This window comes from Zosterops lateralis (genome assembly GCF_965231275.1).
Source record: "Zosterops lateralis genome assembly, chromosome: 15".
In the NCBI taxonomy this organism is placed as follows: Eukaryota; Metazoa; Chordata; class Aves; order Passeriformes; family Zosteropidae; genus Zosterops; species Zosterops lateralis.
In genome coordinates, this window is record NC_139775.1 from 13,382,958 (window position 1) to 13,407,419 (window position 24,462).

The 24,462-nt window shown below is 45.6% G+C and overlaps 1 protein-coding gene across 1 annotated transcript in view; it reads left to right on the forward strand.

Annotated features, from left to right (window-relative positions):
* The first annotated feature begins 3,881 nt into the window (after nt 1-3,881).
* Nucleotides 3,882-24,462, forward strand: part of GSG1L (GSG1 like) — a 53,254-nt gene continuing 32,673 nt past the window's right edge. Inside the window, exons 1-2 of the mRNA XM_083872804.1 lie at nt 3,882-4,351; nt 20,779-20,826. Coding sequence (XP_083728930.1) covers nt 4,051-4,351; nt 20,779-20,826 — 349 coding nt within the window. The 5' untranslated portion in view covers nt 3,882-4,050. The remainder of the gene's footprint in view (nt 4,352-20,778; nt 20,827-24,462) is intronic.

Here is a 24,462-nt window from a genome sequence, read left to right on the forward strand (position 1 = left end):
TTGTCCTTGCCTAAATGCCCACCAGCAAAGTACGTGAAAGGCACACTGCGAGCCATGAGTTAAAGTGAAGACCAAGATTTCCTGGGGTATCAACATTCAGCCCACCTTCACACGGACCCCTGGGGGATGCCCCTTTGCTGAGGGCTTAATTTCTGTCAGAAAATCAGGATTGTGTCTCAGCAGCATCTCTGAGATGAGCAGGACTGTAGAGCCCAGGCTGTGTGCTCGGAGTGCCAAGCATCACTGCTGCACACAGACTGCTCTGGGTCAGAGCGCCGAGGAAAAGATAAAAACCTTGGGGAAAATGGCAAAAGGGAGCCTGAACCTGCAGTGGAGAGAACACAAACTTGTTCACAGCTGGGTAACACAATCTGGGGGAATATGGACAGTATTTCCACCCCAATCCTCCTCTCCAAATGTAAGAATAAAACCTGTGTAAGTGACTGGGGTAAGGAGAAAGTTCCTATTTTGCTGGACAGAGCAGGGATGGGGGGGGGTATACAGGGGGCACAGCAATAATTGATATTTACCCTGGAAAGATAGCAAGGGAAAGATGAGATCTATGTCAATGGAGGAAAATTCTAGATAGAAAATGAGATTTTGAGCCATTTGCAGGACAAATGAATTGAACAAGTGAATCCTGTGGCTCTGTGGTGCTGAGGAAAAGCAAAGAGGAGCTGCCAGGAGGGGTCCAGTCCAAAGTGGCAGGAGGAGCTGGGAAATCCAGTCCAGTGACAGCTGAAAAGGACAAAATAAACACATGAGGAAGCCCAGGAGGGACAGAACTGTAAGAAATTAAAATTTAAATAAAAGCTATAGGGGGTTTAAAACGTCAATTTAAATCCAGCATATAATCCCATGTATTTGACATTGCTGGGTCCAAATAAACACCCAGACTGAGCTCACCATGTCCCCATCAGCACCAGGGCACCCAAAAGTAGGGCTTCCTCTCACTTCAGTGAATGGTGCCTCTGTTTTCCACTACTGAAAAAACAGAGCCTGATTGAAAGATTCCTTTTGCAAAAGCTATCATTATTTTAAATCCTCTGGGTGAAATTCTTTTTTGTACACAAGTAAATACTGAGTAATAACAATTTACACTGATCCTACAAGAAATGCTAAAGGCAAAAGGGGTTACTATAACCAGTGAAGGGAATTTTTTCTCACAACATCAGAGAAAAGTTATTGCTGCAAAAAGGTTTTTAAAGATTCTTGTTGCCACAACCTGAAAACTACAGCTCTGCAGCATTCAAAGCCTTCCATGTTATCATTAAAGATAATACCACATAAATACTACTTAATCCAGGCATCTGAACTGCCTTCTGCAACATATGTATGATCTTTCCATTTTTATACACAACAGATCTGATAAACAGAGATTATATAAAGAGAAGTCGTTGGAGAATTACAGCATCAGTGTAGCACAGAATAGTTTCCTTCTTTTCAAGTAATCCCAACAATGAAAAAAAAACCTGATCTCCTACAGGAAAAAAGAAAATTATTCATATTAAAAAATTCTCTGGCTGAGCCTACTTTACTTTGTTCTTATTATTTTTAAATGTTTAATATTCTAAAAGCTCTGTATCATCAAACAAACTAAATTTCTGCTTTATTTTGCTTTTTGTTTTTAATTTACTGCCACCATGTCGGCTCTCAACAGCTCTGCCAATCTGAAAAACAAGAAGGAAGAAGATAAGAAGGAGCAGAAATAGAAATACCTCTTAGGATTAGTAGTAAAAACAAAATGTAAGAAGTATTTAGGACAAAATTATCCCAGATAACAAAAGTCTTGGATGCCCACCCCTCAGGGAGATGGGCACAGGGAGAAGCAGAGTGTGCAGGCGTTGGCACTGCAGGCCAGAAAACACAAATCCACAGGGCAATAGGCAGAGAAAATTTGTGAGAAAAGAGCTGTAAAGACCTGTATTCACACTTGGAGAAGTGTGATGATTCAGACGCTGGCAGCCACTTGAAAGACAGTCCTGAAGAACAGCACCAGCTTTCTTGTGAAGGCTTTCTGTCAAAGTTTCAAGTGCTTTGTTTATTCCTCTTAGCAAGTGGATAACCCTGAGAAATACAGGAACACCACAAATGCGTCGCTGAGTAAATGTCCTGCAACTTAAAAAATAATTGAAGTAACAATCTTGTGGTCCTCTGAATAGCTATCACCTCGATTTCTTACATGCAATTAAAACCAAGGAGAGAATGCTGATTAATTGGCTGCAAGATTTAATTCTGAAAGGGCTGGGACAGGGAGAGGCACTTTGCTGGTGCAGAGAAAACCTGCCACTGAGGAGGTGGCACTCATCAGGCACAGGCAGGACTGGGCAAGGCAAAAGCTCTTGGCTGCAAAGTTATTTCACCAAACTTGCAGAGCTGCCACCACAATTGCTCTCATAGAACCCTGTGAGTTCTCTCACAAAAGTTTTCTATTAACTTTCCAGTTTATTTATAACAAAAAATGACCAAAGCCAAATGAGCGTAGAAATAGTGGAAAATCTCATCAACAGCTGGGCTCAGACATTCGGGACAGGCACCAAAAAGAGCCACAACAAGTCCTGTGATGGGGCATCTCCTGGATGCCTTAAGGAGAAACTTCACCTCATCCTCTCTGGGTTTCTCAAGGAGATGGAGAAGCTGCCCCTAAGCACAGCAGAGTTTTGTCTGCAGGGTCCATGGGAACTGTCCTGTGTGTCCTGCTTGGCTACATGGATATTTCCAGGGAAAGCCACTGCTGGGCTGCTCTGAGAGGCCACCAGCATCCCCCTGTAGGGAGCCCAGCCCAGGCTGGATGGAAACACCACCTTAGAAGGCACAAACAGCTTCTTCACCACAGAAAACTGAGTTCATCCACCAAGGGACAGCACTGCAGTGTGACAAGTGTGGGACACGGGGTCTCATGGGTTGTGTCTACACCATCTCACAGCACTCAGTGCTCACCAGAGGGCTCAGAGCAATGGGCGAAGGGGCAGGAACTCCATGAGCCAGCTGGGCATGGTGAGAGGACAACACACTTCTCTTTGGAAATGGGATATTGAGTACTGAGCTCTCCCTGCTCTCAGCGTTGCCATCTGGTGAATAAAGCCCAGGGTTTGCTCTGATCAGTCCTGTCCATCTGCACAAAGCAGGACCCACAGAATTTCCTCCAAATCCACTTCAACCGAAACATCTGCAAGAATAAATCTGGGAATAAAATCCTGGGCAAAGGGGCTCCACTTGGTGCTGTGGAAGATGCGGGTTTCCCACATCACACACTTTCAAATCTAAATTCCTCTGGGTTTGCCAGACCAAGCCTCTGAAGGAAGAGATTTACACCGTTGTGTCTAAAGCAGAATCAAGCCCTGGATTTATTACTCTCTAGCTCAGAGCAGAAATGCTAAAGTACCACTCCATCTCTCCTTCTCCTCCTCCTCTTCCTCCTGGACCAATCTCTACCTTGTGATATAGAAAAAATGCCTTTCCCAGCTCCACAAAATAATAATAATAATAATTATTATTATTATTTGGGGGAGTGAGCCGTGACGCCTCCCCCAGGCCGGGCGTGCTGCAGAGGGCTCTGAGCTGTGCTGGGGACTGGTGACAGCGGGGTGGCACCTTGTCCCTGCCTCCTGTGCCGCACGCTGAGAGCCGCTCCTGCCCATCCTCGGGGAGCAGGGGACAGCGAGCCTGGCAGCCTGCAGGTGTCTCCCAGCGGAGGAGGCTGCGGAGCCCCCTCGGGAGGAGGATGATGTGCGGTACCCGAGCAGATGTTCACTCGCCTCTGGTGCTCCTGGGCAGGCAGAGCCTGAAGCTCCGCGGCTGCGAGAGCCCGGCCCCGCTGCCGAGCCGGGAGATGCTGCTCTAACCCACAACAGGCTCGGAGTGCAGGGGGAAGGATGGGAGTCTGCCTGCACAGCATCCTTCGACAGCACATTGAGAGTTTTGATGCCCGGACAACTGGATTGTGAAGCGTGAGAGGCTTTGAAACCATCCCCCCCCTCTCTCTCCCAAATAAAACAAACCCCTTTGACTTCTTCTCTCAGCAGGAGGGGGAGGGAGGGCGGATTTACCATGAAGACAAATCGAAGATGCAGAGCCCTGCTAGCAGTGAGTCTGAATCTGATGGCTCTCCTCTTCTCTACAACAGCTTTTATCACGACCCACTGGTGTGAGGGCACACAGAGGGTCCCCAAGCCGAGCTGTGGGAAAGAGAAGAAGACAAACTGCCTCAACTACGGCGGGAATGAGACCGCAAATGAGACGAACCAGAATGTGGTTCATTACAGCTGGGAGACGGGAGATGACCGCTTCCTTTTCAGGTATTTCCACACCGGGATCTGGTACTCCTGTGAGGAAAACATCAATGCTGCTGGTAAGTGGATAAAACAACTTCCTCCCTGCTTTTGTGCTGCGCCGCTTTGTGCGATAAGAGACGGGCAAAAAGCGCCGCGACTCGGGGCAGATTCGCCCTGCGGGGAGACAAGGCAGGGTGCTCACAGTTCTTTGGTGAAAAGCAACCTGTTTCCTGCCACAGCTGGGGGTTTTTTTTGCTTGTTTACCTGCTGGTTTGCTGCAGGGTTTGAGCTGGCCAGCCCAGGCGGCTGAGCCCCGGAGCATCAGTGGGGCCACCGGGGCAGCGGATGGAGGAGCTCCTGGCATCCCACAGTAATAGCCCTTAGCAGGGCAGGGAGAGCCTGGAGGAGCTCCTGGTACCCCACAGCAATAGTCCTTAGCAGGGCAGGGCAGAGGGTGGAGGGGCTCCTGGCATCCCACAGTAATAGCCCTTAGCACTGCAGGGCAGCACCTGGAGGAACTCCTGGTACCCCACAGCAATAGCCCCCAGCACGGTGGGGCAGAGGCTGGAGGAGCTCCTGGTACCCCACAGCAATAGTCCTTAGCAGGGCAGGGCAGAGGCTGGAGGAGCTCCTGGTACCCCACAGCAATAGCCCCCAGCATGGCAGGGCAGAGGCTGGAGGAGCTCCTGGCATCCCACAGTAATAGCCCTTAGCAGGGCAGGGCAGAGGGTAGAGGAGTTCCTGGCATCCCACAGTTATCCCCCTTAGCAGGGCAAGGCAGTGCCTGGAGGAACTCCTGGCATCCCACAGTAATAGCCCCCAGCACGGCGGGGCAGAGCCTGGAGGAGCTCCTGGCATCCCACAACAGGGCAGGGCAGTGGATGGAGGAGCCCCTGGTATCCCACAGTAATCACCCTTAGCATGGCAGGGAGAGCCTGGAGGAGCTCCTGGCATCCCACAGTAATCACCCCCAGCATGGCAGGGAGAGCACAAAGGTCATGGTTTTTACCAGCTGTAGCCTCTTCTCTGCTCTCCCTGACCTCCCCGGAGTGTGTGTTTATTGAGCAGGGAAAATGCTGCTAAAGGGCACAACTGGGCACAAGAAAGCTCGTTTCTGTTCCCCGCTCAGGCATTTACTTGCTGGGAGCCACTCAAAAAGAGATCTCTCCAGCTTATCAGTGCATTTATTTCCTCTGCTGTAGCCTGGCACTTCCCAAGGAATAAAACACTGGAGGGTGGATGGCAGGCAGCTGCCCTGGGACCGGTTTGAGTCTCAGCAGATGCAAACTGACAGCCCCTGCTCCCAGAGCTGTCTGCTGGAGCTAACATCCACACTCTGCTTTTGAAAGGGCTCTTCTCTAGATGATGTGACTGAAAAACTAAGTTTACCAATGTGACAGGGTATGAGATGATGGGCTGTGGGTACTTGTTCCTCTCTGGGCTGTTCCCATCCCATCCTGCCACAGCCCAAGGAGTAGATGAGGGAGTTGTGTGATGTCTCAGCCCCTCTGCAAAGGGAAGTTTAGGGTGGAATTCTGGTAGAATTGATAGAATTCTCTGTGAGAATGTACTACTAAATAGGGCAAGCCTGGGGAAGTGCTCACAGCCTCTTCCCCAAGGGGTTGTGTATTCTCCCTGGTGTTTTTGAGGAGAGTACTTGCAGAAGGAGTTGTTTATTAAAACTCAATTTAATGTAAAAAAAAAAAAAGGAAAGTTCATGAACTCCAGCTCTGGGACTGCAACAGCTCCAGGCTAGAACGAGAGCACCAAAGCAACACTCTTGATGTTAGAAAGAAAAACACAGGAAAAAAAAAAAAAAGGCTTATTTGTCTTACTGGTTTGGGAATCAGTTTAGGCCACAGCAGCCTGAGTGAGCAGCTCAAGACTCTCTGGCTTTTTGAGCATCTTAGCTGAGGTTGGCACCATCAAGGATGCCCATATTTCTGGCAGATATTGAAATCTTTCCAAGTCCAGATTTTATGTGTGAGATAAGTTGTAACTGTGTGACTCTAGCCCACTCAGAAAAGTGAGTTATCTGTGGGAGAAGAGAAACACAGTGATCTATTCTGTACCGGGTAAACAAAGCTGTGCTGTAGTGGGTGATTTCAGGAGAGAGTTGGAAGCCAGCTTTGAAAAGTTATGGTGAAAGCAGGAGAGAAGGGGTTGCTTTTCCCTCCCCACACCCCCAGAGCAGCTCAGTGAGTGTTTCCTCTTACTTGAAACTCTTCAGTTGGCAAACTAGGAGTGACCAACCTTTAGAAATAACCCAGGCAGGTACAGGGATAGACTGGCTTGGACTGACAGCTGCCTCTTTCAGATTTACCACATCTTCTCCTGGTAAGGACAGGAACAATGTCATGGACAAGGGTCTAAATTTGTCCCTAATAGTGCCAACATAAAATACCCGACAGCTCTTGGCTCAGACTGATGGCTTTGTAATACCAGACTGTCAGGGTGTTGTCATGGCCTTTTGCAGCCTGACTGATGATCATTTTATCTGAGCTGCAGGGCACTGAGGCACCAGCCCCAGCCCAGCAGCACAGGGACTGTGCTTACACAGACAGCCCCCACTCAATTTCCCTGCAAGGAATCCCCTCCAGAGGCTCATCCCCCATCCTCAGCACATCTGCTGACCTCAGTCCTCAGAAATCCCCTCCAGAGATTCATCTCCTCATCCTCAGCACACCCTGCTGACCCCTGCAAGCATCACCAGCCACACAGTCATGGGTGTTATATTAATACTGTTAAATAGTGGTGTATTAAATTAGCCAAAATGCCCAGCTGAAATGCACTGTACACTGTCAATAGCATCTCCCTTAAAGCTTCACCAGCAGCACACTGAAGTGACTGCAGCAGCAGCCTTGCTCCAGGCAAAGTCCCTTCCACAGTGACTCGCAGCCTCACACTTTGTCAGCAGAACATATGGCCAGAGCCCATGGGCAGCCCCATTCCCACAGCTCCCAGCCCATCCCTGATTCCTCCCTGACCCACTGATGTCTGAATTTAAGGAACATGAGAGGAGACCTCATCACAGTCTAAAACTTCTTCATGAGGGGAAGAGGAGGGTCAGGCACTGATCTCTTCTGTCATGACCAGTGACAGGACCCAAGGGAATGATCTGAAGTTGTGTCAGGGAAGGTTTAGGTTGGATTTTGGGAAAAGGTTCTCCCCCAGAGGGTGTTTGGGCACTGGAACAGGCTGCCCAGGATACTGGTCCCAGCACTGAGCCTGCCAGAGCTCCAGGAGTGTCTGCGCAACACCCTCAGGCACTGGGTGGGATGTTGGGGTGTCTGTGCAGGGCCAGGAGCTGGGTTTGATGATCCTTGTGGCTCCCTTCCCACTCAGGGTCCTCTGTGAATCTGTGCTGGATCCCACCAGGCACATGTGAATGCCAGGAACTCTGTGTGATCCTGGTACTGCCAAAACTCTCCGGAGCCTCCCAACTTTCTCAGCTATGAGCCAAATTCTTCCTCCAGCCACCAGGCTTTTGATTTCTCTCTCCTCCAGCCACACTGTCAAAACTTTCTGCTCCCTGCACTGGTGCAGCTGCAACACAGCAAATCTTGTAGTGCCAACAGGAGCAGCTCCCAGCAGGCTGATGCTGAAGGAACAGGATTCCAGGGCTCCCAGTTGGCTGGAGGAGCTGGCACTCAGTCACACCTTAAAGATGACATTTAGGCAGCGAGCAAACAAATTTCTGAGTGTCTTCTCCTTGGCCCTGTTTATCTGCAAGGTGCATTTAGATTGCAGAGGCTGAGGTGGGAGCAGCGTGCCATCCACTTTGTGCAGAGCCCAGCGGAGCGTGCCTGCCTCTTGGTGCCAGCTCCTGCCTTCCACTGACAGCTCTAACAGAGATTGAACGCTGTGATTATTTCTGAAATAATTTTGTGAATCTAGAGTTTATTTTTATCCGGCATGTCTAGGACAGCTCAAGAATTCAAAAAGCATTTAGTACCTGAGAAATGTAATTGTGAATCCCCTCTGGGAAAAGAGGGACTGGAGCATTTATATTTCGTTGGTGGGGGAGTCCTGTAATTATTTAGCACAATCTCTGTGACTCAAAAGTGTGCTGGATCCCAAGTCTGCCAGAAAGTCTACCCACCTTCCAGAGTGGGTTCAGTGCTTTGCATGGCACACAGGTGGAGGTGCTTTCTGTAGGAGCAACACACCCAACCTCAGAGGGGGAGGAAGATAAAGCTGTGGTGTTGCTCATGAGCCCTGATCTGCTTTCCCAGGCTGCCCTTGGGGCTGTGAACTCCTTAGCCACAACCAGATATCTCAGAGCCAAAATCAGCAGCATTTGATTTCTTTTTAAATGTGACTTTGAGCACGTATCTTGTTGCACACACAGTCCAGGTCTGTGCTTGGGCACCTCACAAGTGATGCACTGACAGCAGCAGTGGGGAACCAGCTGGTGGATTCCATGACTCCAGAAAACATACACACCATGAAGAAATTAAGCCATGAGATAGGCAAGGTGGCATATCAAACCCAAACAGGGGAGCTGGAGAGCTCAGAAGCAATAACAACTCAGACAGTTTTTGCTCAATAGTGTGTTTGCTTTGATGTTAATAGAAAAAAAAAAAAATCCATGAACTCAGACTTTGCTTTAGTTGCCAGTGAATAGATAAGCTCAGAATTATCATCCACAGCCACAGGGGAAGAGCAGCTGCCCAGCTGCCTTTTAAGAATATTGTCCATTAAATAAACAAGGATGCTCACCATGCTCCCAAGAAATCAGGAGAGCAGGAATGGTAATGAATGGCTTGTTTTGTTTGGATGGAATTTTTTGGAGGGTCTGTAGCCCTTTGTGTGCTCTTTGCCACCTTTTCCTCAGCATTCCTGAAGGAGAAAATGGTAGAGGAGAATTTAGATTGGAAGTCAGTGTCAAAATGGGCCAGAAGTGTGGGCACTGAATGTGCCTTGAGGAGAGAGGTTTCTCTTGCAGAAATGAGTAAATCTGTGACATAAATACCAGAAGTTGCCATAGCCTTTCCCAGCTGCAGAGCGGTTCTGCAACACCTTTGTCCCCTGCCCTCTGTGATAATCACACATCACGGTGATTCACCACAGGTGGCTGCCCAGAAAGAGGCTGGGGAGAAGTATCTTGTGAGCGTATAATTAAAAGCAAGAGGACTTGGGAATTCTTGCTGGATTATGAGAAATACAATATAATTGGCATGACTGAAACCTGGCAGGTTTATTCGCATGACTGGAATGTAAAAATTGCTGGTTATAAATCATCAGGAAGGAAAGAGTGGTAAAAGGAATGGAAGAGGTAGAGCTCTATATTAAAGATAAAATTTCCAGTGCTAGAGGAACTGAACCCAGGGGGCCAGGATAATCTCCATCTGAGGATGTTGGAATAATTGGTACACGAAAATGCAGGTTTGGAAGGGTCTGTACATCACTGTATTTAAAGAAAAGTGGAAAAAAATTGTACGGGCCACTTGACCCAGAAATTTTAGGACAGTTTTCAGAGAAAGCACTCATTGCATGGCAACAAATAGGTTTTATAGAAGGCATGGGTTTATTAAAGGTAAATCTTTTACCAAGATGAATCACTTCTCAGACAAGGGTAATGGATTAGATCCAGTCCCTGTGCATTTGCAAAAAAAATACGTTTGGTGGAATGTCCCAGTGAAAATTCTTCCCAGAAAAGCTGCAGAGAGTGGGGAGGATGGTAAGGACAGAGAGAGAGAGGCAGGCAGGCTCCCACACTGGGGGGCTCTGAACAGCCTGAGCTCCAGCTGGACAGAAGGCCCAGGGCACAGAGATGTGACATTGGTGAGGATCAAGTGACAAACAGCTCAGACAACACACACCACTGACTGCTTCCATGACTCCAGAACAAAAAGGCATAGCAGACAGAAATAATTACTCCTTCCTGCAGAGCTCCCTGCCAGGGAATGCTGAGAAGGCCAAAATTGGGAATTTCATGGATCCAGAGAGGAAAGAACCATTCCTGTTACTGACAGGATGATTTTAGAGCAATCCCCAAAGTGCTGGTGCAGTCCTGGTGTGACAAGGGGAGTACAGGAACAGAATCACCCTCTGCCCACCCCTTTGTTCTTCCCTAAATATCTGTCACTGGAGACAACACAAAGACAGTGGAGCAGAGAGACCTTTTGCATCAATCTGTGTGCCAGATTTACTTTCTTGTATTGATTATCATTGGGATAAGTAGATTGTAAACTGGCTAAAGAACAGTGCTACAAGGAGACTGTGGCAAGTAACACAAAAGGGAGAATTATCTCAATGGAGACCAGATGCTTCTAGTTGTCCTCAAATTTGGTTTTTGGGGCTGATTCTGTTATTTCTGGGATTAGCAACCTAGGAATAAAAGAGCAAGGGATACAATTAGTGTCACCCAAACAAATAAAGGTGAGATGAATCCTACAAATGTGGGTGTCTGTGCCCAAACTGATCAACATCCTCATTTTACAGAGGAGAGAGGGAGCACTCCTTGGGAGGTCACACTCCTCCTCCTGTGGGATGAACTGAGCCCTGGGATTACATATTTGCCTCATTGGCCAAAAGAGAATCCATCTAAGACGTTGCAATTCCCAACACAGAAGTCTTAATTTGAAAAGAATAATCCCGCTTTATGAACGCGCCTCTTACGTACGCGGCCACACAAAATCTGGGAATATTGGCATTACAGAGGAGAGATTTTCCTGCATAACTGAAAATGTGAGTTGTAAGAACAGCATTACATTTTTTAAAAAAAGGTTAAAAGCGCCAGATGCTGAGGACTAAAGCTCTGTGAGGTCACGGGTAGGTACCAATTTTAGGGGGAAAATAAGAATTAAGTTGGTGGCCAGTATTTGTCTGTGGGGTGGCTGGGAGCTGCCAAGTGCTGTGGCATAAAAAAAAAGGTTATTCCAGGGAAAAAATCAGCACTACAGGCAACCCAGTGTGTTTTGTAAATGCCACAGGTGCATGGGTATGGTTAAAAAAAAGAGAAAAGGTGAAATAGGTGCAGAGTGGGGTTTGCAGGGTAGTTAAGGAAAAGAGAATCTCCTTCAAGAAAAGAAAGCTGGTGTTCTGTAGTGTACCAGACTGAAGAGCTGGAGGGGATGTGGTGATATCTTACACATGTATGGATAAAGATAATACTAAAATAATATTACCTTCATAACTCATAATAGAGGGGAAAAAAAGTGACACTCCAAGGACAGGATGTGTGTGGACCTCACCTCCACAGAGGGCAGTGTGAGCAAAGGAAACCCATGGGCTGAAATGGAGCCTTCCAAAGTCCCAGCAAGAGCTGCAGGAGAGAAGAGGAACATTTTTGGCATGAGGAAGCTTGGAGGGAGTCCTGCAGAGCTGATGTGTTGGTGTTTTCAGGAGGTTTGGGAGGAACCCTCTTGCCTCCCTGGCTCACAGGAGACATCCCTGTTCTGTGACAACCCTGCTCCAGGATGACTGGGAGCCAAGGAAAAAATAGCTGCTGACTGAGAGCCCATCACGTTTTCTGGAGGTTTTAATGCCTTCCCTTAATCTGAAGCAGCAGAAATTGGCTCCAGGTGGAGGCAGTGTGTGAGGAGGCTGCTCTGCTGCTGCTGACATTATTACAGCTGCTCAGGATCTAATTGGTATGGCTGCTCATGCACTGAACATTAAACTGATGATCTAATTTGGGATCAGAAGGGAAATCTCCCTCAGGCTAGATAACAGGGAGAGTAACAAATTTTTGCCTTCCTTTACAGCATGGGAAGGATCCACTGCAGAAAAGCACTTGTGAACTCCTCCTGACAAATCCCTGGTATTTTGCTTTCAGGATGAGATAGGTCTGGCCATAGGAATTTACAGATTTATTCGTGCTCCTCACAAGAACTCTTGCTCCCTTCCTGTGGTACATGATAGCTGTGATTTCTGTGCTGGTGATTGCTTTATTGCAGACATTCAGGTTTTTATAGCATGTTGGGGATATTTTGTGTCCGCGGTGCTGTGGGAGTTTCAGATTTTAGGTCCTCCTGATCCTGCTGGGCAGAGTAACTATGTGAACATCCATCATCCATAAAACATGGACATAAAGTCCCTGCAGGCTCAGCCTCATAACGGAGCTAAGTAAGGGACCAGGCAGCTAACTACTCCTTATTAGTATGTTACTCTTCCACACGAGTGGTTGGCTGTGTCTGCTCTCAGCCATTTAACCCAGCAGCCTGAAAGGAAACATCTGAGCAGTTCTGGTAGTTCCTCATAAATGGGATAAACTTCAAAGTGCTGGAAGATTAACACACAGGTCCCAGATTTCAAAGGGAATGGAGATGCTTTACCCCAGTGTCAGCACAAAATATGAACAGATGCATTCAGGGCTGAGGAAATACAGAAGGGATGGAAGATCAATCACCGTGGTGTCCCCGTGGGTTTTAAATTACACCAACCTCAATCCTGGTGTTAAAACTTTCCTTATGTTGAGTTGGGAGACCTGGCTGACTGGCAGATCTCAAAATGGGGATGTACAGGTTGTTGTGGTTTAATAAGTGATAATTAAATATTGCTCAGCCCCTCACTCACTTCTGCCCCAGTGGGCTGGGGAGGAGAGTCAGGGAAAAGTAACCCCAGTGGGTTGAGGTTGGAACAGCTTAATAATTGCAATAAAATAAAATAAAATACAACAACCAGCAATAAAAATAGAGCAAAGGGGAGAGAGAGGACTAAACCCACCCAAAGTGTTGCACAGTGCAGCTGCTCACTGATGCCCAGCCCATCCCAAAGCCGCAACTGGCAGCTCCCAGCAAACTCTCCCCAGTTTACACACACAGCATCACATTCTGTGGTCAGGAATATCCCCCTGCCCAGCTGGGGTCACCTGTCCTGGCCATGCTCCCTCCTGCTTTTTGTGCACCTCCTCAGTGACAGAGCATGAGACACTGCAAAGTCCTTGATTTGGGCAAGCCCATCTCAGCAACAACCAATCCACCTCAGTGTTATCAGCATTATTCTCATCCTAAACCCAGCACACAGCCCTGGACCTGCTACAGGAACAAAATCAACTCTATCCCTGCTGAAACCAGGATAACAGGGAATAGGGCTGCTTCTTCCAGGAGCCTCTGGTAGTCACAAATTGATGTAACATCAGTGTCCTTGTTCCTAAACCAAAAGGTAATATCAGTCTTTGCTGATCTAGCTTAGAAAGGAATACAAAAGGCAGTGAGTAATTTCAAAGCAGATGTAATTACTGTGCAATGACATGGCTTGTAGAACAGTCACAGGCAAAACAAAATCCACTTTGCTGTGTTCCACCTTCCATTTGGCTACAAAAGGGACTCAAATCATGCCTACAGTGTGGAAAAAGAAATTGAGAGGTAGGGACATTCCACCATGCTTAGACTCACTAGGTTTGGAGAGACCAAAAAAAACCCCAACATCATACAGTTTGATTCCACTGTGCATCACCCAGGCAGACGAAAAAAACTAATAAGAATTGGCTTTTTTGAACAAATTCTAATAAAAATTTGTTTCAAAGTTATTTGATACGTGCTTGGGAATAAGGTTCACAAGAAGAAATGCAAGCACAACTTTTTGCACTTGATTTCAAAAACTGGATATTCATTTCCAGTGTGCTGCAGCTCACTACCTTTAAAAGTCATGGGGAAAAGGTTAAAATTACCTGTTTCTGTATCCCAAGCCAGGGGTTCCTACCTGGAAAAACAGGAATTTTGAACCCCAAGAGCAGCCAGGGCAGGCACAGGAGGGCAGGAAAAGACAAAACTTCATATGGTGAGGGACATACAGCAGCTACATTGGGTTGTGCCTGTCCCAGTTTTCTGGGTGTCTCAGGGGTCCTGGATTGCCAGTATCTAATTTAATTTGGCATATTTACATTGGCTCAGGGTCAGCACAGTCTGTCACCTCTGGGATGAGCAGGTGAAACCCTCCCCTTCCTGTTCCACAGCCTCAAACACTTAAAGCAACTCAGAGCTCCTTGATTTAATGAAGTCAGCTCTAATTTGACACCAAAATCATTGAAAACCTCTCTCAGCACCGCCGTTCCCCCGGTTTTCACAATCACTTGGAAACCTGAACTCTCTTCCAGCTCTCCAAGTGATGGATGTGTGTACACATCCTCCAGGTCTCACCAAGATAATCAGCTGAATATTGTGACTTGGCTGGGTTTCAATTAGCCATGATTTGAGAGCAGCCCGTGGAGATGTTTGCTTTGAGATGCCGAGGAAGATTTTTCACATCAAGGGAGAGTTGCAGCCTGGAACAAGCAGTTGCCATGGCATAATCCCAGGCAGAACCAGCAGCATTCCCAGCCCTGCCCACACTCCCTGCCCTTCCCTGCTCCAGCCACCCAAGAGGGGATCCCATCATGGGAATGGGAGCTCTGGAATAAAATCAGCAACATTCCTTTGGGAATGTGCAAACGGAGGGGAACCACGCGCCTGAAATGAAAATTTGGGAACCTTGATGTTTTTTTCCACTTCGAGAACATAAGAAGTTGGAAGGGATTGAGTTTGCTGAAGGAGAATTCAGGTGTAAAAGCAATCCTGAGTAATCACTGAGAAATTGGGCAAATTCTGGAGATGTTTAGACACAGCAGAAATGTTGATGGGCAGCAGCAATGAGTGGCAGCTGTCAGAGGAAGGGAAAATAACTATCTGCATAGTTCAAGAGATGTTTTTGTGCACAATTCTGCGTGAGCTTGTTTATTTTCCAGAAGAAAATATCTCTCCAGCAAAATCAACAGGGTCAACTGGAAAGTGTTGATTTTACAGATTAACACTCTGTTTTTCATTAGGGGGAAAAAAAAAGTCAATTAAGTGCTCTGAGATGACTTTAATCAAAGTTTGAATATTTCAGTTGGTAATTAACCTGATACAAGTCAGTTTGAGTGAGCCCATTAACCTGTATTTTCCCTCATGTAGTACTTTTTTTTCTTTTTTTTTTTTCACTAAAGTTGTGTTGGAGTCCTCAGCCTTGTCTAGGCTGGGATCCCTCGAGGGTTATATCTTTTTTTAGAAAAACACAGCGAATTTTTACTCTCAGTAGATGATGTGGGATCTCATCAGAATCACATGGCTTCAGATATAATTGGAGAGATAAAGATGTGTTAGGGCCTAGTGGGAAAAAAAGGGGACCTTGTCTGTCGTCGGCTGGGAGCCAGGGTGTTACTAAAAGGGAATGTTGTTTAAAACAAATGTAATCATTTAAAATTTCCATCATAACTGCACTTTTGAACTCGTAAAATTTTATGCAGAGTAAGTAGATACAGACAGCTTTTCTTTCTTCTTCTTTTTTTTGGTTGTTTTTTTTTTTTTTTTTCAAGATGAAAAGCAGAGTTATAACAGAGTTCAGCCAGAACCACCAGATTTCTTTTAAGTCAATTTATTTAACTTGAATATTTTTCAAACCGTGTCATTGCAAGACATACAAAGTAGGATTTTTTCAGGGTTGTTTTTATTTTGCTGGTCTCATTATAAATCAGCCATTTGCCCCTGGCTCGGAGGAAAGAACTGGGGAATGCAGGACCAATAAGTAGAACCCAGAACATCAAATCCTGCTCTTTGCTATGACAACAGCCACGCTAGAGACAGAATATTATCTTGAAATTGAAGCACTTTTTTGATGTTTTTTCTGCCCTATTCCTCATTTCCAGTCTAATCCTGGTGTGTGTGTGAGGTCCTGACGACAGGAGCAAACAAACCCCACCTTTCAGGTGGAAGAAGGAGTAAAACATGAGTCTCCCAAAGGCATAAAGGCAGAGGGCACCCAGGGCTTGGATGAACATCTGTGTGCTGGAGTTCAGACCCAATTTGTGTGCACCTAGACCTGCCTTCCAGCTGCCCTCTGCAGGTCTCTAATTCCATGGGGCCAGGGAGGGATTCCATCCAGGAATTGTGTGATGTGCAGGGCAGAGTAGGGAAGGCAGCCCAGGACCCTGGAGCAGCAAACCACAGTGGTTCTTTGGAAACTCAATTTTCTGGCAGGACTGAACTTGGGGGAACTTTCATATTCTGCTCAGACTGGAAAGGTGCTGAACTCTGAACTCTGCCTTGGGGAAGGTGTGAGGATTTTCCTCCAGCAGAGTCCCAGCTGCCCAAAGCGTGTGTGACACTGACCCAATGTGGGGAATGGATCTGTAGAGGATTCTCAAAGCCTGACTGAAGGCTCACAGAGTCTTGTGCATCTGTGTGTGAACTCTGAGATAAAGTGTGCTGACTTAGAAAGGCCATGGAATGAGACAGACATTGCTGAGAGAGAAATGGAAGTAGAAACAAATTTCAAAATATGACCTTGGAGAAATAGTAGTATGAAAGATGTATTGTAACAAGACCTACATGGGTTATTTTAATAGATAATTGTCTTAGAGGCATTAGCAGCATTGTGTGGCAAAAGCTGATAGGCCAAGAAACACTTATAATGGATTGTAATTAGGAAATAGTTTGGGTTCTGACAGGCTTCATGCTGCAAGCAAGACAGAGATCATCTCCTAATACTGCCACAAGTTTCTCTGTGTCCCCAGCACTAATGCAGTGATCAAACCCACACCTTCCTTTAACTGTTTCCTGAGACCACACAGCATCATCCCAAAGCTGAGCTTTCCTCAGTAGAAACTGCCATGGAGCTGGAAAGCCCTGAAGAGCTGAGAGATCTTCCCTCAGAGCCAAGGGATGGGAGAAATCGCAGAGAGCTTGTCTGAGAGGATGCTGAATGTGATTCCACACAGCTTGGGGACTTTAGGGTCCAGGAAATTCCTTTTTATTCATCTCTTTGCTGCTGGGTCCTTCCCATCCAGGCTGGGCAAGGATTCAGACACACACACACATGTGCAAGCCTGACACTGATGTCTCTGACCACACAGACCCTCAGAGGGAGCTGTGCCTTCATCAGCACCCACAGAAACATCACCCCCAGCACCAAACTCACTCCTCTTCCCCCTCTGCCTGTCCAGGTCTGCAGATCCAGCTGAAACACCTCCACCTGCTGCAGGTGCATGGGGACATCACACTGATGGTCCCTCAGATATTTTCATGGGCTCTACATCTATTACCCACACGACCTCCAGACTCTTCCCCACCCACCAGCTCAGTCTTCCCAGGTGTGTCTCCTCCCACTCTCTATCTGCTCCAGTTTGAAGTTCCCCAGCAAGTTACAAATACTCATAGATATGGACATATACAGAATTAGATTGATTAATTAAGATTAATTAGGCACAAATAAATTGTGGACTCCTGCTAGCTCCCAGTCCTTGTGTCCCCTCCTTGGGAAGCCCAGCAGAGGCACAGCTGAGCCTGTGCAGGGTCAGTGTGATTGAGAGGGAGTGAGTTTGCAAGGAGTTGCACAGATGATGTTTCTGCCTCTCCCTTGGGAAGAAGCTGGTGCCAAGAGCTTCTTCAGCCCTCTCTCCTCAGCCTCCAGCAGCTCCCTGTCACTGCTGAGCTCCAGAGAGCCTCACCCACACTGCTCATGGCCACTGCTCCTGTATGGAAGAGCAGAGAATTCCAGCCAGGTCCCACCTCTTCCTTCTCCTTGATGGAGTGCAGGAGAGGTCATTCCTTGGCTTTCTTCTCTGTCAGGATCTCAGCCACCGATGAGTGAAGGCAAGACTCTCAAGGGATGAATCCCAGAGACTCTTCTTGTTGCTTCTCTGAACAATCTTTTCTCTAAAGACTCTCCAGGAGCTTGGTTAGGGGCAGAAGATGCATCTGGAAAAGGACAGCACAGCAGGATAAACTCTGCCAAGTCTAAAATTAAACTTAAGAGGGCTTAAGAGATCAGTTATACAAGATACCCAAAAATAACTTAGAATAAATCCTAAGAGGAACAGTGAAAGCACTGCTGACATCTTCAGTTCTCAGTGAGATGCATGTCTGCATGTGCAACTGTGGCTGTGCTTTATAAATACCACCAGTGGTTACCACTGAAAAGGGAAGAGGGTTTTCCAGTGCTCCAGCAGCAGGAACAACAAAGGGAAGGCTCAGGAACTGCTTGTGCTGTTCCTGCCATGATCTCCAGCAGCAAGCCAGGCACAATCAGCCACTGAAAGTGAGGGGACATCCAGGCTCTTCTCTGTCCCCAGTCATTCTTTTGGCTATGACTCCTAAAGGACATTTTCTGCACACTCCAGCACTTTCTGTCCATGTTATTTAAGCTGGAGGCCTCACCACAGGGAGAGATGGTGCTCTGGGCAAGCTGAATTTGAGGGAGGAAGAGGATGCACATTCCTCCCACCAGGCTGTGACCATCCTCTCCTCTGTCCTGCAGACAAGGCACCTCCAGCCAAACATTCTGGTAGCTCAGAGAAACTCTGTCCCTCTGTCTGAAGGGCACCACCAGCTCTCAGAGCAGCCTGTGCAGTTTTTTCTAGGATCAAAGGCCATTCCCCTTTGCTTCTCTTAGGATAACAGTGTGGAGAGTCAGGTATTTGTTAAAGGTTTCCAGTAATATGGCTCTGGATTCACTGTAACAAGGGAGGGATGAGCAGTGAGAGACAGCTTGAAGTCAGGTTCAGATAAAACTGTGATAAAAGTAATAACTTACATCTGACACAAAAAAAACCACCACAAAAACCAGACCCAAGCCACAGATCCATGCAACTAGAATGAAAAATCCTGCTTAATCTGCTTATATCAAGTCCAAATCTGGAGGTCACTCTCCCTATAGTCCCTTGATTTTATGTCAATAAAATTCCTGAAAAACCTCATGCCCTAAAACTCAGAGTCTCTGGAGGAGGATGTTTTCTACTTACACCTTAGTGTCTTTTATAGTCCACTTATTTATCTGCCTTTCTTGGTCAGGAACCTAAAGTAAAGGACCTGGGGGAGCTGGGCTTGTTCATGTCCCTACAAACAGAGAAAGGATGATGACCTTGCTGCCAGACCAGCCACAGAATTTTGGGTTGGGTATAAGGAAACACTTCTCCAGAAGTGGACCAGAGTGGGAAGAAACTCCATCTCAGAGTCACTGAGGGATGGGTATCACCATCCTTGAAGCATTTCAGAATTTAGGAGGGAAAAGTCACGGCCCTGCTCTGCACAGGAAATGTGCAGGGCTGGTGATTTCTGTGATCCATCAGTTACCTTTCCATCTGCCTGCCCCAAAACTGCCTGACAGAGATGGTAATTTTGATAAGCCAAGTGTCACTTGCTTTTCTTGGCTGTCCTCTGGATTCACAGCATAGAAATCCTTCCCCTGGACATATCAAAATGTGCATTTCAATGTCAAGTGAACCTTTTCTTTTATACCTAGACTATGGACTATGTACACATCACCTCTCAGTGTATTTAGCATAGATTTAAAACTGAAAAAAAGTAAATAAAAAGTGGTTATAACAGTGTTATAACAGTGGTTATAAAAGTTTATAAAAAGTGGTTATATCTATTATAATAATAGATTCTTATGACAGCACAGCCATCATTTGAATGATTACGTTATCTCAATCTTGCCAGCAAAGACACCAGAAAGATGAACACTTTATATTGGTTTTCATGTATACTGAATTATAAATGAGAAAAAAATACACTGACTTCACCATCACTGTGGCATTTCACTGTTTATTCTTTTTTAGTGGCTCACCTTTCCTAGATTAGTCTTTTGAACTTTATAATTAAAAATGAACAAAGCTAATTTAAAAAAAAAAAAAAAAAAAAAAAAAAAAAAAAAAAAAAAAAAAAACAACCACCTAGTCCTATAACTGCCTTTGCATCAATTAAAACCTTAAAGGGCAAAATGGACTCTATTCCATGACCTCTGGCAGATGTGCCAGCACACCTTGGAGCAAAATCGTATCAAAAGGAGCACAGAGACTTGGTGGAGGGATGTACCCTGGGCAGAGGAATTGTTTTATCATCTTTGGTTACCTAAAGAAGTAAAAATAAAGGTCAAAGCATCCACCTTAAGATAAATTTCCTGTTCAGAAACTTTTTGAGAATTCCTGCAAGGCCAAAGGTGGGGTGCTGAACAGAGAGAGTTTAATTCACAGTGGAGCACAGGGAGTGGCACAGCTGTGATGCTCAGAGCAAGGCATTTGCCTGCCTCTTTTTAAACATTTTTTAAAAAACATTTATATATTTTCTCTGTGCTTCAGGTTTTGTCTTAGTCTTGTGTGTCACATCTGTCTGCGGAGAGCTCTTTGCCCCCAGCACTGGGAGGTTTGGCCACACTGGGTGGGCACAGGCATTGTCTGGTGATGAGAATAAGGGCAAAAATGTGGGTGAAAGAGTCTCAATTCCCTCCCAGTGCCACCTGATGAGGTGTTTGTGTCACCCTGCACAGAGACCAGCCCTGCTCCTGCCCCTGGGAAAGAGCAGCACAGACCCAGCAGGGTCTCAGGCACCAAAGAAGAATTTCCTTCACTCCTTATAACCCACAATTCTGCTCAAGGAACTGCAATCCCAGGGGAAATTTGGGGTTGGGCAAGGTGGGTGCACAGAGGAATGTCTGTCCCCAGGTCCTGTAAAGACTGGGGTGGGAGTGAGGGCAGGAACCCCAGGCAGAGAGAGACACCAACCCACTTCTGCCTCCTAAAAATAATCCTTTTCTTTTCAAGGTGAAAAATGCCGAAGTTTTATCGACCTTGCCCCGGCTTCTGAGAAAGGTAAGACCACACAGCCAAGGCTTCTTCCCATTTTACACATTGCATCAGGGTTGTGTCTGGTGGTACCTGAGGGCCAGGGGACCCACACACCATCCACATTACAGCACCAAGGGTTTGGGACAGCTCTTTGCTCACTTTATGCAAGTCTGTCATTTATTTGATTTTAACTCAGATGGTTTTTTCCAAGAAAAATAAAGATTTATACCATCAGACAGATATTTCCCTTCTTCCTCTAATGAAGAGGAAGGACATTTCTCTTCCTCCTCAGGCCACTAAGACATTTATGGTCAGAAAAATGCAGTCACAATACCAAATATCTCTTTGTGAGAAGGAATCATCCAGGTGCTTCTTTGGTCGGTTTAGCCTTGTGAAAAGTTACATATTCAAGTGCACAGAAGCAAGTTGAAATCATTTTCCTCACTCTGCTATTGGATTTAATTGATTAATTATTGAGATTTCTTTCATTTTCAGAAGCAATTTACTCCACATTTGAAAATCTGTAAGGGAATAAAAATAGATAAAGTTCAATTAAAGTGAACTGAGCCCATCCTGGTCCCAGCTGACTAAAGGCCCCAAATATTTTATCAGATAACTTAAGAAAATCCCAAAACCTTTTGGGCACAAGGTGCCTTCCCCAGGCTTGGTGGAGCAGCAGCAGTAAATGGCATAAGGAACAATTTTCCTTAATTTGCCTGAATTGCTGATCCACTGGAAAACGGGAAGAAAGGCAATTACTGCTAATAAAGCAGGAGGATATTGCAGGGAGAGAAAACAGCCACAGAGCCTGGGTGAAATTCATTGTAAGCAAGCCCAAATAAATTATGCACATAAGGGAAGAACAAGCCTGGGATTAGTGTCGCTAATGGGCTCCCAGTTAAATCTCACACACACAAACGGGACCTTGGGGCACAGAGGCTCTTATGAAACCACCAGCTCAACACTCAGCAGCCAGCAGAAAACAAACTCTGGGCTGGAAAACATCACAGAAGGACTCAGTGATGCCTCGTCAGGCTACCTAAAAACAGAGGCCAAACAGAGTTAAGGGAATAAAAAGCAGTTATATTTATTGAAGGGCCTTCAGGTACATTTTGGGCAGAAAAAAAACCCAGGGGCTGCACCCAAAAAATGGATGATGGGTCACAGGTTTTCACACTTTGATAAGTTTGGTCCATTTGCATATTGAGGGTTCATCTTCCAATTTCAGCTTCAGGTAATGAAGTCATTGACTCCAAGTTTGCTCCTCTCAACTCACTTTTGTTTACATTTCTTGGGTCTGAGGCAGTGAGGTGTCCTTGATCCCCAGGCCTGGAGAGGAATTGTTGTGTCTGACCAAAATGGGAGAACAGCAGCTCACACTGTGTGTGGAGTTTGGAGTTATACACTAAAGAATTGCATGATTACAAATATATGAAAAAAATAAAAGCTAAAATCCTAAGACATCATCAGAAGCAGAGCAGAGAGCAGCCTGCATGGAGCTGAAAAAGATGCACTTTTCTGTAATACAATGGGGTGTTTTGTGCTTTTTTAGTGCAGATTCCAGAGCAGCAGTGAGGACATCAAAGTTCTGCAAAGTTCTGTCCACTGATGGGAGTAGGGCTGCACCCTGGAGGAGAGACAGAGGAGAGGAGAGAGAATGGACAGTGCTGGGGGTGTGAGAGGAGCTGGAGAGGCAGCAGGGAAAGGGAAGTTCCCTCCCTGTCCCATCCCCAGGGCTGTGGGCACAGAATGGCCCCTCCAGCAGACACAGCACAAGGTGCTGCTCTAAAGGCACTGCTGTGGTTTTCTCCTTTATCCCCTTTCTGTGGAACTTCATTATGGTGCAGAATGCTTGGTGGCATCACCCACACACTTTCCAAAACAGCATTTAGTGCTTTACTTTTAGGATTTCTTTTGGTTGTGTGAAATGCTGTCAGCATTTTTATTTTTTTTTTCCAGGAGAATTTTAGAGTTGTTGCATGATGTCAGTGCATATTTCTAGATGATTCTATTTTTCTTTTTTTTGAGGAAGGAAGGCTCGTTCTGTGTAGTGTTATGTAGAAAATTCCATCTATTCCAGAAGTTTTTCCATGGAGTTGTAAGGCATATTGACAGAAAGAGAGGGGAATGCTTTGTCAGAGATGGAAAGTGCTGACCATCAGACTCATAACCAGGATAAATTCCACAACTGTGCATCAAGTTGGGCACTGCAACATGGTTAATCTGTAATTCTCTCTGTCAGTTTTCTAATCTCCAGAGCTACCTTCACCACATGTGAAGAGAAAATTGATGCCTGATTTACTTTCACTGAAGAATTCTTCAATGTTTTGACTTAATCTACTCTTTTCCAGTTAGAAAGAACCTCCCATTCCTTTAATTTCTTCATCCCCTCTCTCAGCATTGACTTTAATGGTCAGAGGCTTATCAACTGCTCAGCTCCAGCCAGTCCAAGTCAATGAGAAAGGATGAAATACAGTGAATAGCAAATTTGAGTTCAGTTCCAATGTTGTGGTTTTCACAATTGGCAATTGTGTAACTGGGAAATTTGGCACTAAACTTACCTTCACAATGAGACTAAAACTTATTCATTTGCTGTTTTGAAAAACTTTTTTGAGTCCACCACCAATTAACAGCAAGTTATATATTCAAGTGCACAGAAACAGGCTGAACCATTTTCCTCACCCTGGTGTTGGAGTTTAATTGATTAATTATTGACATTTCTTTCATTTTCAGAAGCAATTTACTCCACATTTTAAAATCTGTAAGGGAAAAAAAATAGATAAAGTTCAATTAAAGTGAATTGAGCCCATCCTGGTCCCAGCTGACTAAAGGCCTCATACATTTTATGTTTAACACCACCAGCAAGGTGGTGTTAAACTCCTGCAGATTATTTAAAACCTTCTGATATAGGAAAAAAAAAATCTATCACAAAAACTCACAGTAAATAAAACCATCCCTGATGTGGTCTAGTCACAAAGCTTGCATTCATAAATGAAAATCCTTACAGTAAAAATCTGATAGTTTATGGCTGAGCTTCCTATCTTTATGCATCAGTGCTGATCTCCAGTGGAGCTGGAAACTGTCTCTCTGATCAGTTATTGTACCCTTTTCATATATCTCACCAATGACACCTACTAAAAGGAGGCAGCAAAATTTGGGGCAAACAGACCCACAGTATGGTATAAATAAGCATTTCCAACCCACACTAGTAGAGCTTTTTCCTGCATTTAAGGCAGCTGCCAGCAATCTGTCAGAACCTCATAAGCCTAACATTGAATTTATTAGCTGTTGCTGGTTCTTAGTGCCAAAGCTGCTTAGCAAAATCAGCTTCATGATGGTAGATATTAACTAGAAGAAAAAAAAAAACATTTTCCTATGAGAGTTTACATTTGCTATTGATAAAAATGATAGAGAAATAGCTGGTTGCAGTGGCCAAGACTTTTAATGGGCTCTCACAGAGCAGATGTTGGGGCCCACAAAATGCTCTAATTTTCACTACAGACATGAGCAGTAAAACAGCAAATATTTCCAAAAGGAATTTGGAAGGGAGCTGTCGAAGTGGGCTGGACTTGATATTTCTTGATATTTCAGTTCTCAATTGCTTCTGGGATATTCTCCACAGAACTTAATCAAAGTTTTTGTTGCTGCTGAATATTTTGC